Raw genomic sequence first — 15,119 nt, forward strand, 5'->3', positions numbered from 1 at the left:
TCAACACTAGTAGTTCTGAGGTTGAAGCACCTATTTATTTAAACCAAAGGGATTATCATAAAAGCACAGGTATAAAAAATATTACATAAGTGTTGACTCACATAAGCCCTTTTTAAAAAGTGTTGTGTAAACCATTATATTAAAGTTACTGGGGTCTTTTAAAACCCCAAGACACAGAGAAATAAGCCAGATATATGGAAACAATGTGATGTGATCCTTACAAATTCTTACCACTCATGAGATTGTTCCCAACAACTTTCTATGAATTTAACCCAAGAAAATAAAGAGATGTAGGCAAGAATGTGTTATCAGAGTACTATTTTTAGCAGTGAAAAACTGCAAACAGCTCCTATATCTAGCAAGAATGAATAAGCTGAGTGTCCTATGGCATATTCATGTAATGGGGCAGTCACTAAAAATGATGTGGCAGATGTAAATGCACTGACTTATCAAGACACTCCTATTATTAAAATAAGATGCTCATACTCTATTAAATGAAAAAAAGCTATAAAATTTGGAGTAATCCCACTTGCATTAAAAAAAGGGAGGGCTGGGGATCCCTGGGTGGCTCAGTGGTTTAGCACCTGCCTTTGGCCCAGGGCGTGATTCTGGGGTCCCGGGATCGAGTCCCACATCAGGCTCCCTGCATTAGAGCCTGTTTCTCCCTCTGCCTGTGTCTCTGCCTCTCTCTCCCTCTCTCTCTCTCTCTCTCTCTCTCTCATGAATAAATAAATTAAAAAAAAAAAAAGGAGGGCTACTCACTTTTGTAGTTTTACAGTTTTTAAAAGTGACACAAGCCAGCCTTTGTGAGGGGAGAGGCCTCACAGACTGTTAAGGTGGATCATAAATTGGCATAGGATTCCTGAATGGTAATTTGGCAACATGCAACAAAAGTCTTAAAAATACATCACATTATAAAGTCCTTCCACTTTTAGTAACTTAATCTATAGAACTAGTACCAATGGTCACAGATATATGTATAATGTGTTCACTACATAATTGTTCCCAATAGGAAAAATACAAACTGTGTAAACCTAATTGCAAAGAATGATTAAACTGCTCCACGTCAATATAATGGAGAACCACAGGATACATGATTAAGTAAGAAAAGAGCATGAAATTTTAAATGTACTGTGAGTCCACTTAGTCTCTGAAGTGTACGAACATATTAATAGAAAAACAAATAGAAGTACAACAAAATGAACAGTGATTACGTCTGGGTATTAAGATTATGGGTAATTTTATTTTCTTGTTACTCTGTATTTTCTAGAAAGAATATGTGCAACTCCTAGAGAAGCTTAAAAGCACAATAAATGGTCTTAGACAAAATAAGGCATTAAAAAAAAATCCTATGACAATGGTATCAAGGCAAAAGCTACACATACTGGACATTTAAAAATTCATTATTTTCCATTTTAGAATTTACCTCTAAGCCATAAATCCTCACTGAGAGATTCTGCAAAAGCACTTGCACCAAGGTCACCAATGAGTGTGTTGCAATTCAAAGTAATGCGCCTCAAACCAGCCATACAGTCCAGATCAGGTCTCCTGTAACGAAGACTCTCAGCCCAGATTTCTTCGTGCCTTCTCATGGTCTGATACTTCAATGATTTAACAGGATGAAATTAAGACGTTTAGATAAGGAAGCAGGGTATGACCACTGAGGATGGCTTACGCCGGAGATTTACAGACACATACCAAGTATATAACCCGATTTAACAGTTGATTCTAGCTCAGGAGTCCAGTGACCTGGGTTCTAGTATGCCAGTGATTAGATTCTAGCCACTGGGAGACCTGTGGCTGATCAGTTACATAAACTCTGATAACCAATTACATTCTAGAAACTTCATTTTCCTTATCTGCCATGTCAGGGAAGTGGTTCTAAATTCTGTTATTGCTGAGGCTCTAAGTTCTATCATTCTGTCCTCCAGTGGTTTCCAAACACTTGATGGGATATCCTGCAAGTGAACTTTCTGTAACATGTATCTTATTTACTGGTAAATTATATATATATAGTTCTGTACATATACTTCATGTACAGTATAAACTACACAAGTACTTTTTAAACAATGCAAAAATAAATATAGAAGTTCTAATATTTTCTTCCTCTAACTTAATGGATCTCACTACTTTAGAGTATGCCACCAACTTTAGAGGCTGGCAATAGACAAAGCCAGTTTGACATGCCTCAAGAAATTGATGGTTTGATTTTTAACCATAGACAGAGTCATAAAGACATACCCAGTTCTCTATATTTTAACAGGGAATACTGACTTTAAAAGAAAGAAATCTTATTACATGCTCAAACAACAAAAGACTCAAAGCTTCTATGCCAAAAGCTGGAAAAAGCTTTGGAAAAGCTTTGGGGGAAAGCCTGGATGGAAATGGAAAAGCATTGATGCCATTTTTCTATTAACAATAACTTATAAAAGCAACAAGTGGAAATCACAGCAAAAGGCTTACACGGTGCTTATTATGTGCCAGGCATTATTTTATAGAAACTAGTTCATTTAATCCTTATAATAAAGCACAGAGGCTAAGTCATGTGTCTACAGTCACAAGCTAGGAAATCCGAGAGCTGGAATTTGATACTAGGCTATTTGGCTTCAGAATCCATGCTCTTGACTTTCTATATCTGGGGTCAATGGGCTTGTTCTATACAGGCTCAAAGGTAAATTTTCCAGTTTTGTGTACTGGAAGGTTTCTGTTGCAACCTTATAACTCCATTGGTCTAGGAGGAACACAGCCACAGCCACTATGTAAGCAAATGGGCATGGCTATGTTTTAAAGAAATTATTTATAAACATCAGGTGATGGGCTGTTTTCAAGAACTAAAAATACGTGAAAGTACTATTTATAATGTATTATACATTAAGTCTCTTATTCCTAGGATTAAATGGACTACCCTTCCTAAGTGGTAGAACCCCAAACGAAAAGCTGGTCATATTCTTTCAACAAAACTAAAACTACAATCACATGTATCAAAAGACAAAAAAAAGATCTGCCATCTCGTATCAGAATATTCATGTGCTTCAATCACATAATGTTTTCATGAAAGTTTAAACATAAAATCACCTTTAAGATCTTGGCCATGTGATCTGCTCCCTGCCATGTCAGATTACACCCCGTGAAGTTTACTGTCTTAAGAGTGATAGAGTTCTTTATACCTTGACAAATAACTAAAAGGAAAAAAAAAAAAAACCACAGATACAATAAGATGAAGAGCCTATACAGTCTGGTCAATCCTGACTTATTTGCTTTTCTTGAGTCTACTGGAGGTTTATAGCTGTGTTCTTAAAATCACTACCTACAATGTTCCCAGGCAACTGATGGATTGGTGCATTCTAAAATATGTCAGCGATAAAGGGCTATTGCATTTTACAGCAAGAGTTTAATTCTATTTAGATGCTAAAACTGAATACTGCGAACCTGGCAAACTTTATTCCCAACTAGCCAGTAAAGTACTATGTATCTTTTGAGACATAAGGAAAACCTAAAAAAACTTGACTCCTCCTATTTTCATTTCCAATGATATAACTCAAACTCAGTTATTCCATTTAAATGCTAGTTATAAACCCAGTTTTATTAGGTACTATGCTATATGCTAGAGCAATATAAGACAGAAGACATCAAACTTAATTCCCTCAAATTAACATGCAGCTTTCCTTACCACGCTCAGACCACTATTGGACACAGTGAACACACTAACTCTTCAGGACCCCAATGAACAATCATTTTTCTCTGTGATTACTTCTATGATATGCCTCCACAAGCACAACTGAATTTGCTGGCCTTTTATATGTTCCCACAAACATTTTGCATATATTTCCAATTTTAGTACATAATACAGTGCACAATATAAATATGATTGTATACAGATGTTTTAACAATTTAAAGGTAACTTTTTTGTCTTTACATTTTGCTATTTCCCTTCTTCATAATTATTTCTTGAAAAAGATAAACACAAAAAAACAGAAAATATAAAATAATATATATTTGTGTGGCTTATGGCTTAACATGATCTTAAGTAAAACCAGTTTGGAGTGTATCCAGCATAACAAACTTTCAGTGTACAAGCCAGACGAGACCAAAGTTTGAAGAGGCATAGGGGATAATCCAGAAAGAAAAGGGACAGACAGTAATTAACATGCATGAAGGGAAATGTGAGATCATTCTGATGGGAAGAGACTTAAACAAGATTGAAACTTACTTTCTAAACCTCCATCTCCAATTGGACAATTTGCAAGGGACAGGTGTACCAAAGAAGTCGATTTATTCAATCCCTTTAATGGGGAGAAAAAGAGTTAAATTTTTTATTGCTTTAGTTTCCCCTCAAAGCAAATATCCAATGTTTGCAAGACACATTGGAGAAGACTTACCTTTGTCAAAACAGTTAAATCTCTCTCTCTTAGCACTAGTCCATTTAGCTCCAGGTTCTTTAGAGCACTTGAGGCACTTAAACAACATTTGAGAGCTTTACATAACTGGAAGGTCACATCTTTGTTTCTTATTGCAGGAACGCGACTTCTGCAAACTTTACTTCGGTCAGAGCCTAAAGCAAAATTATTGTAAAATACATAGTATCATCATTAGAGAGCATCTGCTCTGTGGTAAGGTACAGAAATGACATCTGTCCTTAAAGCCCTCTTTAAGGAGGGACACGTGTAAACTCAAAATATCAGTCACATGAGATACAGAAATATAAACTATATGTGTACATGTTCCTATGAAAGCAAAAAGTTATATCTAAGTGATGGCTTCAAGATACCCTGAAGCTGAATCTAGAAAGAGAATGACCACATAGTCTGGGTGGGAGGTGCATGAACAGCAGAGAGCCCCCAAGTGCAAAAACATCCAAGCCTGACACCTGCTGGCCACAGGAAAAACTGCAGGTGGGGACGACTAAAGGCCAGGGTTGGTCAAAGCCAGCCTGGGACAGCAAGCCCATTTTACCTCATACATGATGAGGACCAGGGCTACCACTGGCACAGTAAGGGTGCTTCTGAGGGTTAGAAAAAGGTACCTAAATCAGATGAATTAGAAAAAGCTCCCCTTCCTCAGGGCCAACTAGCCCCTTGGCCCTTGGCAGAGCACAGCTCAGATTTCATCCTCTGTGCACAACACAAGCTGTGCAGCCAACATACACTGATCTCGTGCCATCACAAGCCATTACAAGCATTATTTTAAGCATATATTTTCATTTTAGAAGATCACTGAAGCCCAGTAGGCAGATGAACTGAGCTCAGAGGCAGCAACACCAGCTAGAAGCGGGTGAGGTGGGACGCCTATGGGGGTGCAGTCAGTTAAGCACCCGACTCTTGATTTCAGCCTAGGTCATGATCTTGGGGTTGTGAGATCAAGCCCCACATCGGGCTCCCGGCTCAGGAGTCTGCTTGATTCTTTCTCATCGTCTGCCCCACCCCACCACTGGTGCTCTCTAGCTCCCTCTAAAATAAATAAATAAAAATTTTTTAAAAAGGGGGGTAGGGAAAGAAGCTGGTGAGGATAAAGAAGCAAACCTAGGAGGCTGAAATCTATAACCTGGGCCCACTAGGTGCAAGAGAAAACAGAGGTTCAGTGAAGGGATTCTGAAAAGAATGGTCTCTGTGATACATTTTTCTTACATTTAATGTGCAATATTAGGCAAGATTAAGTACAGTCATCGTGACTTTGAGGTCCCTTTCAACTGTAATTGCTTCTGATTTCTATGTTATTACTTTGGTTAAGCAAGTCCCTACAGAGGCATGGAACAGTTCCTATACCTAAATGAGATGTAGAGAATAATCTGACGTCTCTTCACCAGGGGATACATTGAAATGTCTCCGCAGAAGAGAGAGAACAGATGACGTGAAACCCAGAACCTAGGAAAGGGCCAGGCACATAAAGTATTCAGGTTTTTAAAAAATAAATCAGTATCCATTTCCTCTCCTGGATCTTCCTGGTGTGCTGTAACTTTGTCTCAGCTTATAAACACACTCAAGTGAGTCTATCTTAAAAAATATCTTTCAGGCTTAGGATTTTCTAGAACTTTGTAGGTTCCCTCAGTTTCTCCTCTACCTTCAAACCCTCCCCCATAAGGCCCAGATCTGCACCTGCAGCCTAGAGATATCTAGCAGATACACTGCATGCCCCTCATGGCCCTCTTAAAGCATTAAGGATGAAGTGAGATCCTCTCCCCAACCCCAATCCCCTTTTACTGTGCTCTGTCTCACAGAAAGGTGCTGCTATAAATTGTTACCCAAGCTTGCTGCCCTCCTCTTCTAATGGGTCACTAGGCCCCATCCATCCCATCTCTTTCATCTCTGAAATCCAGTCCTCCTTTTCTATATGTATTTGGGGTTCTCAGATTACAATTCACCCTCCTCCCCATCAACTGCCTTCCATATGGAGGGCAGAGCAAGCTTCTAAACCAAAGTCCATCTCTCGGTCCTGGAGTGTCTCCCACAGCCTTTGGGATAAACATCCAGCCAACCATGATAGGACAACCACGGCCCCTCCCCGGGTGGTCCCCACCAGGTTTCCAGTCTCAGCCCTCCCTTCTTCAAACTCTAAGTTCTAGTCCTGTGGTTTTGTTTTGCCATATTTTCTTGTATTTCTCCAACTTTTGCACAAGCAATTTCCTCCTGCCATTGGAGAAGCTTCCACACGTCCTCCTCAGAGAGGAGGCACCTCCTCCAAGAAGCCTTCCCTGAACACTCCCTTCTACTGTCCCGGGTTTTGCAGCACCAGAGGTCACTTCCAGAGCACTGACTACTGTGCTTGTGTTTACTTGCTGCCTCCCCCAGTAGAAGTGGAGATCCTCTAGGGCAGAAGCCTTGTCTCCAGCAGTGCTTGGTGCTGGCTGAGCTCATCTGAGTGCCTGGAAACTCTACATACAAACAATCTGCTTAATTCTTTTTTGGCTGTGTGTGTAAAAATTACACACTTATTTATTAAAATTCCAGTGCAGCTACCATACAATGGCATAGTAGTTTCAGGTGTACCATATAGTGATTCAAGAATTCTACACATGTACTCAGGGCTCAGCACAGTAAGCGCACTCTTATTAAACTGCCTACTTAATTCTATGAACCCATGGAAAGAGTGGTTTTTAATGCCCCTTTACAAGTGTGGGGACTGTAGTGCAAAAATAGCCTGCTCAGGCCACACAGGGTAGAAGTCTTGGAATTCAAACCCTGGGCTCCCTTCACGTCTGTGCTCTATCCACACTGTACGATGTCACTAAAAAAATAAAACAGCGCCGTATATGACTCAGAACGAAACGAAGCAAAAGGCCGGGTGAGTCCGTTCTGTCAGCCTAAATCGTTCTTGGGAAAACCAGGTAATATGTGTCCAATGCTTAATGATGTCCCCAGCTGCTCTAGGTGCTCTCTGCGAGTACCGAGCGGGTGCATCCTCGCATCGCCAGGCACAGCGCGCGCGCCCCGTTAGCTGCGGGCCGCCGAGCTGGCGGGTTCTCATCACCGTCTCACGCCCCGCCGCGCCACACCCACTCGAGGGCGGCTGGGAGCGGGAGCCACGAACCTGTTTCGCCAAGCCACGGCTGGAAGCAGCTCTTGATGGAGACCAGGGGCAGATCCTTATTAATCCTGAGCGCGCTCAGCAGCGGCGCCCAGTCCACGCCGCGCAGGCGGTCGGCGTTGAAGTCCAGCACGCCCTCCCGCAGGCAGGCGCGCACCGCGGGCGGGGGCACCGAGTCCTGCAGCGCGCACAGGTACTCGTAGTGCGAGAAGAAGTCGGCCGCGCCGTCGCGGCGCAGCTTCGCCGAGTCGATCATGGCCAGCGGGCGGCCTCGGGCCACGCCGGCGGCGCACACAATGCCCGCTGGCGCCGCGGACCGCCCGGTCGCCTACGGCCGGCGGCTGCGCTGCGCAGGAGCGGCGGCTCGGACCGCACACGCAGGGTCCCGGCCCCGGCGAGGCCCGGCCCCTCGACGCCGCGCTCCCGCGCCGCCCCCCGCCGCACGGCGCCGGCCGTTGGCTCCCGCCTCACCGCCTTCCGCGGCGCGGGGCTGCGGTTCACGCCGGGGGGAGGGGCGGGGGCGGGGCCTGCGGGGGCGGTGCGCCGGGGCGTCAGCGCGCCCGCCGTGCGTCAGCACGCAGGCCCCGCCTCTCGCGAGGAAGGCGCGGCACGACGAGAGGCGGGACCTTCGAGGCGAGGGAGGTGCGGAAGGTCGGCGGCTCTCGGGACTGGGGGACTGCGGAGAGGGTTTCCTGGTCGAATCACAGTGAGAAGTGAACGGAGCAGCGCGTTTGAAAAGTGGTCTACGCTTCTGACGAGGGTCTGCGCTTGCCCCGCCCGGGAGAGGACGTTGGATGTGGGATGGGCGAACGCCTAGAGTGGGTGTCCGCCGCCGTCCGGGAATGGTAATTGCTACAGATCACCCTTCGCTTCTGTTGGTTCTGCTTCCCTCACCCGGTTGTTGGCCTGTTGTGAAGAGTTCCATGAATTCAGGACATAATTGTTGATCGCTAGTAACCGCTTTGTTTTGTTTTCACAATGACGGGTAACTCTTAAAGATTTTTGTGAGAGCGAGAGACAGACGGACAGACGAGTGGGGGGAGGGGCAGAGGGAGAAACAGACGCCCCGCTGAGCAGGGATTCCCCCCCCCCCCCCCCCCGGCAAGTCTCGATCCCAGGACCCCGTGATCATGACCTGAGCTGAACAGACACGCTTAAACGACTGAGCCACCCAAGCACCCCTATTAAGCATTATTTTAAGCACTGTTTAAAATAATTTGGGGGGCTCAGTCAAGTTGAATGTACGACTTGGGCTCAGGTCATGATCTCAGGGTCCTGGGATCCAGCCCCACATGGAGCCGGGTGGTCGGGCTCCCTGCTCAGCAGGGAGTCTGTTTGTCACTCTCCCTCTGCCTGTCTCCCTGGTCATTCACTCTCTCTTTCAAATAAATACATACGATCTTTAAAAGTATGAAATAGGGCAGCCCGGGTGGCTCAGCGGTATAGCGCCGCGGTCAGCCCAGGGCCGGATCCTGGAGACCCGGGATCGAGCCCCACGTGGGCTCCCTGCATGGAGCCTGCTTCTCCCTCTGCCTGTGTCTCTCATGAATAAATAAATAAAATCTTTAAAAATAATAATAAAAGTATGAAATATTTTAATTTTCCTAACTCCACAGGGAATATACAATTGTATAGCCACTAAGTAAGTAGAAGTCAGATCTTTGGCCTCAGAACCTTTATTTGTATCCAGTTTCTAAAACAGTGATCATCCTTTGATCAGGTCGTAGGTGTCATGTGTACAGCCTTCCTCTTCCACTGTAGAACCAAACTAAAATAGAGTCGCTTATGTCAGGGACAAAATGAAGATGGTCAATTGCCACACGTAAAGGAAACCTAAGTTACAGGAATGTACAGCTCTGCTCAAAAATAAGCAGAGGACACCAGGCAATCCTCAAATGCCACCTCTGATCATATCTTCCTTGGACTTGTTCCTTGACTCAGCTACCCTGATCCACATAAGATAGAAGACCACTAGGCAAGCAATCAGCTGGAAAAAACAAATAGCGTCTGCATTCCAAAAAAAAAAAAAAAAAAAAAAAAAAAAAAATATATATATATATATATATATATATATATATATATCCCTTAGCCTGTGAGCAACTCAGAATCGGTTGCTCCCAGAACTTTGAGTTTCCCATGTTGGAGGTCAAAAGCCTTGCAATAAACTCTGCTTTGTTTTATTCTATATGTGGAGTTTGGTTTTTGACACTATCCACTGGTTAAGTGGGATCGTTTTACCTCTTACTCACTATACTTCACTCCTAATCCATCCGGACAACAATTATACCCAGACTTCCAACCCAACTTACCTTCCCACAGAGCCTAATGCCACTGCCATCTGCTCATCTCTAACACTGATCCTCTCTGGACCTGCTTTCAGAACAACAAGTTTGTTGGATCCAGTCACAGACCAATGTCAACCTGGTCAACAACATAGCCTGTCTTATTTTAAGTGCCTTGTAGTTCCCATTTCTTTTTTCCACTTCTTTATTTACAGCTATTCACAATGGCTCTTCCAAACTTCCTCTACTCTTTTCATGTTACCACTAGACACTGTGTCTCTGACCTGAAGAGGATACCTCGTATTTCACTAGGAAAATAAGTTTTTAGATGCAGACTTCTTCATCTTCTTTCCACAAACTGTGGCTGCTTTTCGATCCATGCTTCAACATTAGTGCAGCCACCACCACTTTTTCTTTAAATCCTTTCAAGACTTCCCATTGCTCTTAGGATAAAGGCAGTCCTCCTCACAATGGTCTAAAATATTGCTACTCATTGTGGAGTCACGAACTGGCTGCTGGTTGAGAACTGTTACTGTTCTATAAGATAAGGAACTTGCTGCAGAGTGTAAATGCATAAAACATCCTGTTTAGTTCAGCAGGCAAGATTTTCTTGATAAAAGTAGCAGTGTGTTGAGTTACATCCTAGAACAAGCTCCTTATCTCACTGTCTGCTGGCACTTTGAGTTACCTGGTCTGCAGGATAGTGTATCTCCTGGGCATGATGGGGGCGTAATCTCTGAACACTTGTCTTGCACCCTTCTCCCTTTCATTTTTCAGGAGTCCAGCCCACAGTGGACTTCTTTCAGACCTACATATTTCAGTGGTTCACTGTCCGTAGTTTCTCCTCTACATGGAATATCCCCTTTACTCTGCACCTGGTTAAGGTCTCCTCATCCTTCTCAGTTCACCTGTCACATTGTCAAGGAAGTATTCCCTTACCTACTCAACTCATCAAATCCTCTTACCCTAAGCTCTCATAACACCATGTACCTGTCATTCATAGCCTTCACCACATTTCATAGTCATTTTAAGATAGACACTTACCATATGGTCCATGAGGAAGAAATCACATCTGTTTTACTTACTCTTGCATCTCCAGCAACTACCACAGTTACTACATGCTTAACTGTAGCACTAGTTATAATACTTGTTAAATGAAAAAATGAATGTATCCAATCAATGATCAAGCCTTGGCAGTTTTTCCTTTATGGAGTCTCTCTCGTACTTCTCTCTTCTATTTGTGTTCCATTACTCTACCATTTATTGTTTTACGTGTGGATTATGATGATTGCTTCAGAGAATAGTATGTCTTCCTACATTCAGGCTCTCCTTCATTTATTACACGTCCCAAGGTTCAAGGATCATGCCATTGCCCTATTCGAAACCTTCCATAACACCTATTGCCAACACAATAAAGCCCAAACATTTAAGAATGACATTTAAAACTTTGCATAATTTGGCTTTAATTTCACTTTCCAGACTGGTTTTTAATCTATGGATCTAATTATCTCTACATCTTTGCTCCCTTCCAGTGCATATTATAATGTCAAAATTTTTTCTGGTCACTGCCCTTATGTCTCCTTCTCTGAGAAAGCTTCACTGAGAATCCAAGCAAGATATGGATCCCTTCTCTCCTCTGAACTTGCAAACAGCTTAATAGGACACATCTGGAACTGCCATAAGGCATCTACATCTTATCATCCCTGCTGGTATTGAAGCTCTCTGAGAGTGAGGATACATCTCTGCGTTCTGTGCAGTTCTCAGCATGGTATTATACACATGGGTCAACCTGGTCAGTGAATATTTGGGGAATGAACCAATGAATGAAATGAGTTCTCTGACTCTTTCTCTTTTTTTTTTCTTTCTGCTTTTCAAGGTTCTGTAGTTAGTTACATTTGGATAATAGGCTGCTTCATAGCAACATAATAATCAAGCTCACAGAGTGTTGCAAATAGCTGCTAAGAGCATCCCTCTGCCACTTTAGAACAGCTTGTTCTTCCTCTCAAAGGAAGAGAGCAAGATTCTGTACTTATTAAGTGCCTTTGTTTGCTTGGCATTTAGAGACACTAGAGGCATCCTACATTCAACGAAATGCCCATTTTTATTGTAATTTTCCCCTATGAATAGCAGCTATCCAAAGATGTTTCTGTACAATTTTTCATCCTTTTGTATTCATAAAATGCATTTTAACTACATACAAGCAGAAAATAAATAGAAAGAACTCTGCTTTGAATTTGATAAAAGTTTAGGGAGATGTCTTTATGGCACATTACCAAACTTGTTTGGGGAAACTTTAGCCATGTGAAATGTGTTGGAGAGGTGCCAAGAATTCAAGAATTCTCAAAATTTCTGAGTACACAGTTGCCTCATATATAGGCGTAGTGACAGGCATCTATCAGTAACATGAAAGATAGGGATGCTTGGGTGGCTCACTGCCTGAGTGTCTGCCTTTGGTTCAAGGCGTGATCCCAGGTCCTAGGATTGAGTCCCACATCGAGCGCCCCCCAGGGAGCTTGCTTCTCCCTCTGCCTGTGTCTCTGCCTCTCTCTGTGTGTCTCTCATGAATAAATAAATAAAATCTTTAAAAAAAAGTAACTTGGAAGATATTGTGTTAGTCCTCTTATGCTGTAATAATGTGAACAAATCATCCTAAAACTTGACAACATCAGTAAGAATTTTGGTTTTGTTTTGTTTTTAATCTGGATTAGCTGTAGTGACTCTGTTTTAGACCTCCAGATAGCTGGTTTTTCTCCATGGTTGGATCCATTTGAGGTCTGTCCCACACATCTGATTCCAGGGCCTGAATGTGGGGCACCTAATTCCAGGGCACACTCTTCTCACTTTGGCTGTTGAAACACAAGAGGTGAGCCCACTTAAGCCCACTTAAGACCTCTGCTAGCATAATATCTGCTCACACAGCACTGACCAAAACTTGTCCCAGATCTAAATTGTGTGTAAAATAGGTACATATGCCTCAAGTTCATAGATCTCACAGAATATTGCATCTTGGACAATGTTACCTTGGCACTTTCATCAACATTTGTATACTTGATAAACATTGCAGACACTTTTTCACCTTTGAGAACTTTCTGAATTTGTGTAACAATTTCTATGGGAACAGAGGAAGGTATACTTTAGAACTCAACTATTGTTATTGCATTGCTGGGAGAAGAATTGATGATATTAAGGTCAGTACAGATTAAAGATTTGAGATTCACATCTTCCTTACTAACATCAGTCTATGGAACATTCCTGGGGAACTGTGATAGTAGCTTTATATGATTTCAGTCACATGACAGTTTGCCAAAGCTGCTTAAGTAAAACATACATAATACAGTCCACCTCGCTTTAATTTTCCCCACCACTCCACAACGTATCATCAATGGGGTACCTAATAGATAAACAGAAACTGAAAGAACTCATTGCTAGCTTACCTGCTTGACAAGAAAAATTAATGGAAGCACATCAGTTGATATCAGACTCAAATCCATAAAGACAAAACAAGACAAAGAATTCCAATCAAAGTAATGATGTAGGTAATTATAAAAAAACAACATAAATTCACATTTCTCTGTTCCTTATGCCTAACATATATGGTATGTTTATATTTCGATTATTGTGCATACAACAGATAGAAATGTTCTATATCTGACAACATGGACAAAGGAGGCAGTGAGAACAAAGCTGTGTTAGAATAAAAATGATGCTAAATCATAACCTGAATCCATAGGAAGAAACGAGGAGAACCAGAAATGGTCAATAAACAGATTAACCTAACAAACTCTATTAATATTAATTTGTTCTTATTTCTTCTCTCAGCTCCTTTGAAAGACATAAAATGTTTTATGGTCATACTTATAACAATGTATTGCTGAATATGTAACATATATATGTAATGAAAACAAAAAGAGATGAGAGATGAGAGGAACATAAAGGTATAGTTTCTATATCTGACTAGAATGAAATTAGTTTACTTTTTTTTAAAGATTATTTATTTATTTATTTATTTGAGAGAGGAAGCATACACAAGTGGCAGGGAGAGGCAGAGGGAGAAGGAAAAGCAGATTCCCCACCAAACAGGGAGACCAATAACATGTAGGACTCAATCCCAAGACCCTAGGACCATAACCTGAGCCGAACCCAGACACTTAACTGACTGAGCCACCCAGGCACTCCTGAAATGAAATTTATATTGGAAGTAGCTTCTGATAAGATGTAGATTGTAAACTCCAGAACAGCCATAACTAAAAAAAAATTGATAGTAAATGGAATTAAATGTTGCACTAAAAAATGTCCATTTGATATATAAGGAGGCAATAAAAGAAGAATAGAGGAACAACAACAAACCCAAAAAACATGAAACATACAGAAAACAAAAGGTAAAATGACAGACATCTATGTTTCCTATGTATCCTACCATATCAATAATAAAATTAGATGTGAATGAATGAAACAATCAAAAGGCAGGATTAACAAACTGAATAAAAAACAAGATATTGTCTACAGGAGATACTCCTTAGATTTAAAGATATAAATATGTTCAAAATAAAAGATGAAAAAATGTACATCATGTAGATAGTAACTGTGATAATGCTGTAGTGGTTATACAAATACTAGACAAAACAGACCTTAAAGCAAAACAACAACAAAAAAATGATATAAAGAGGGAGATTTTATGGTGGGAAAAGAGTCAGTCTATCAGGAAGACATAAAAATTATGAACACATACAAATCATAAGAGAACTTCAAAAAGCAAGAAGATGATACCAAGATACATGAAGAATTAGAGAAATAGAGAATTCAACAATATTAGTTGACTTCATTACCCCGGCATCAACAATGGATAGGTTAAGTTGGCAGAAGATCAACAAGTAGATAGAACACTTGAACCACACCATAAATTACTAGACCTAACAAAGCGTGTTAATGCTTAACCCAACAAGACTTAAATTTACCTTCTCAAGTGATATGAAACACTCCATGGTAAATTATGTTCTAGGCCAAAGACAAGAGATTGAAAACCATATACACTGCAAATGGGAATGTAAAATAGTGCTGTCATTTTACAAAACAGTTTGACAATTTCTCAAAATGTTGAACATCAGAGTTACTTTGTGACCCCGCACTTCCACTACCAGATAGATACTCAGCAGAAGTAAAAACTTAGGTCCACCCAAAAACTTTTAGGTGAATGTTCATAAAAGCATATTGATAATATCAAAAGGTGGAAATAACCCAGATGTCACATTATTGATCAATGAATAAACAAAATGTGGAATATTCATACAATGAAATATTTTTCAGCTATAAAAAGGA

General features: G+C 41.5%; 1 protein-coding gene and 1 long non-coding RNA gene across 12 annotated transcripts in view; one reads left to right on the plus strand and one right to left on the minus strand.

Annotated features, from left to right (window-relative positions):
* CEP78 (centrosomal protein 78) overlaps window positions 1–7,840 on the minus strand; it is a 33,086-nt gene extending 25,246 nt beyond the window's left edge. For 2 of the 8 annotated variants that reach the window (XM_072837638.1, XM_072837615.1), the window contains exons 1-5: window positions 7,525–7,836; window positions 4,380–4,552; window positions 4,211–4,283; window positions 3,076–3,179; window positions 1,427–1,601 (exon numbers count right to left, since the gene is read on the minus strand). In XM_072837638.1, the coding sequence (XP_072693739.1) occupies window positions 1,427–1,601; window positions 3,076–3,179; window positions 4,211–4,283; window positions 4,380–4,552; window positions 7,525–7,777 (778 nt within the window). In that variant the 5' untranslated portion in view covers window positions 7,778–7,836. Of the gene's footprint in view, window positions 1–1,426; window positions 1,602–3,075; window positions 3,180–4,210; window positions 4,284–4,379; window positions 4,553–7,524 lie in introns of those variants that run through there. The other 6 variants (XM_072837622.1, XM_072837609.1, XM_072837602.1 and 3 more) reach the window with 5 other exon arrangements.
* A 271-nt stretch (window positions 7,841–8,111) lies between these two features.
* LOC140639152 (uncharacterized) overlaps window positions 8,112–15,119 on the plus strand; it is a 114,777-nt gene continuing 107,769 nt past the window's right edge. For all 4 annotated transcript variants that reach the window (XR_012035991.1, XR_012035994.1, XR_012035992.1 and 1 more), the window contains exon 1: window positions 8,112–8,366. This is a non-coding gene — a long non-coding RNA (uncharacterized lncRNA). The remainder of the gene's footprint in view (window positions 8,367–15,119) is intronic.

The sequence above is a fragment of the Canis lupus genome, chromosome 1 (assembly GCF_048164855.1).
Source record: "Canis lupus baileyi chromosome 1, mCanLup2.hap1, whole genome shotgun sequence".
Classification (NCBI taxonomy): domain Eukaryota; kingdom Metazoa; phylum Chordata; class Mammalia; order Carnivora; family Canidae; genus Canis; species Canis lupus.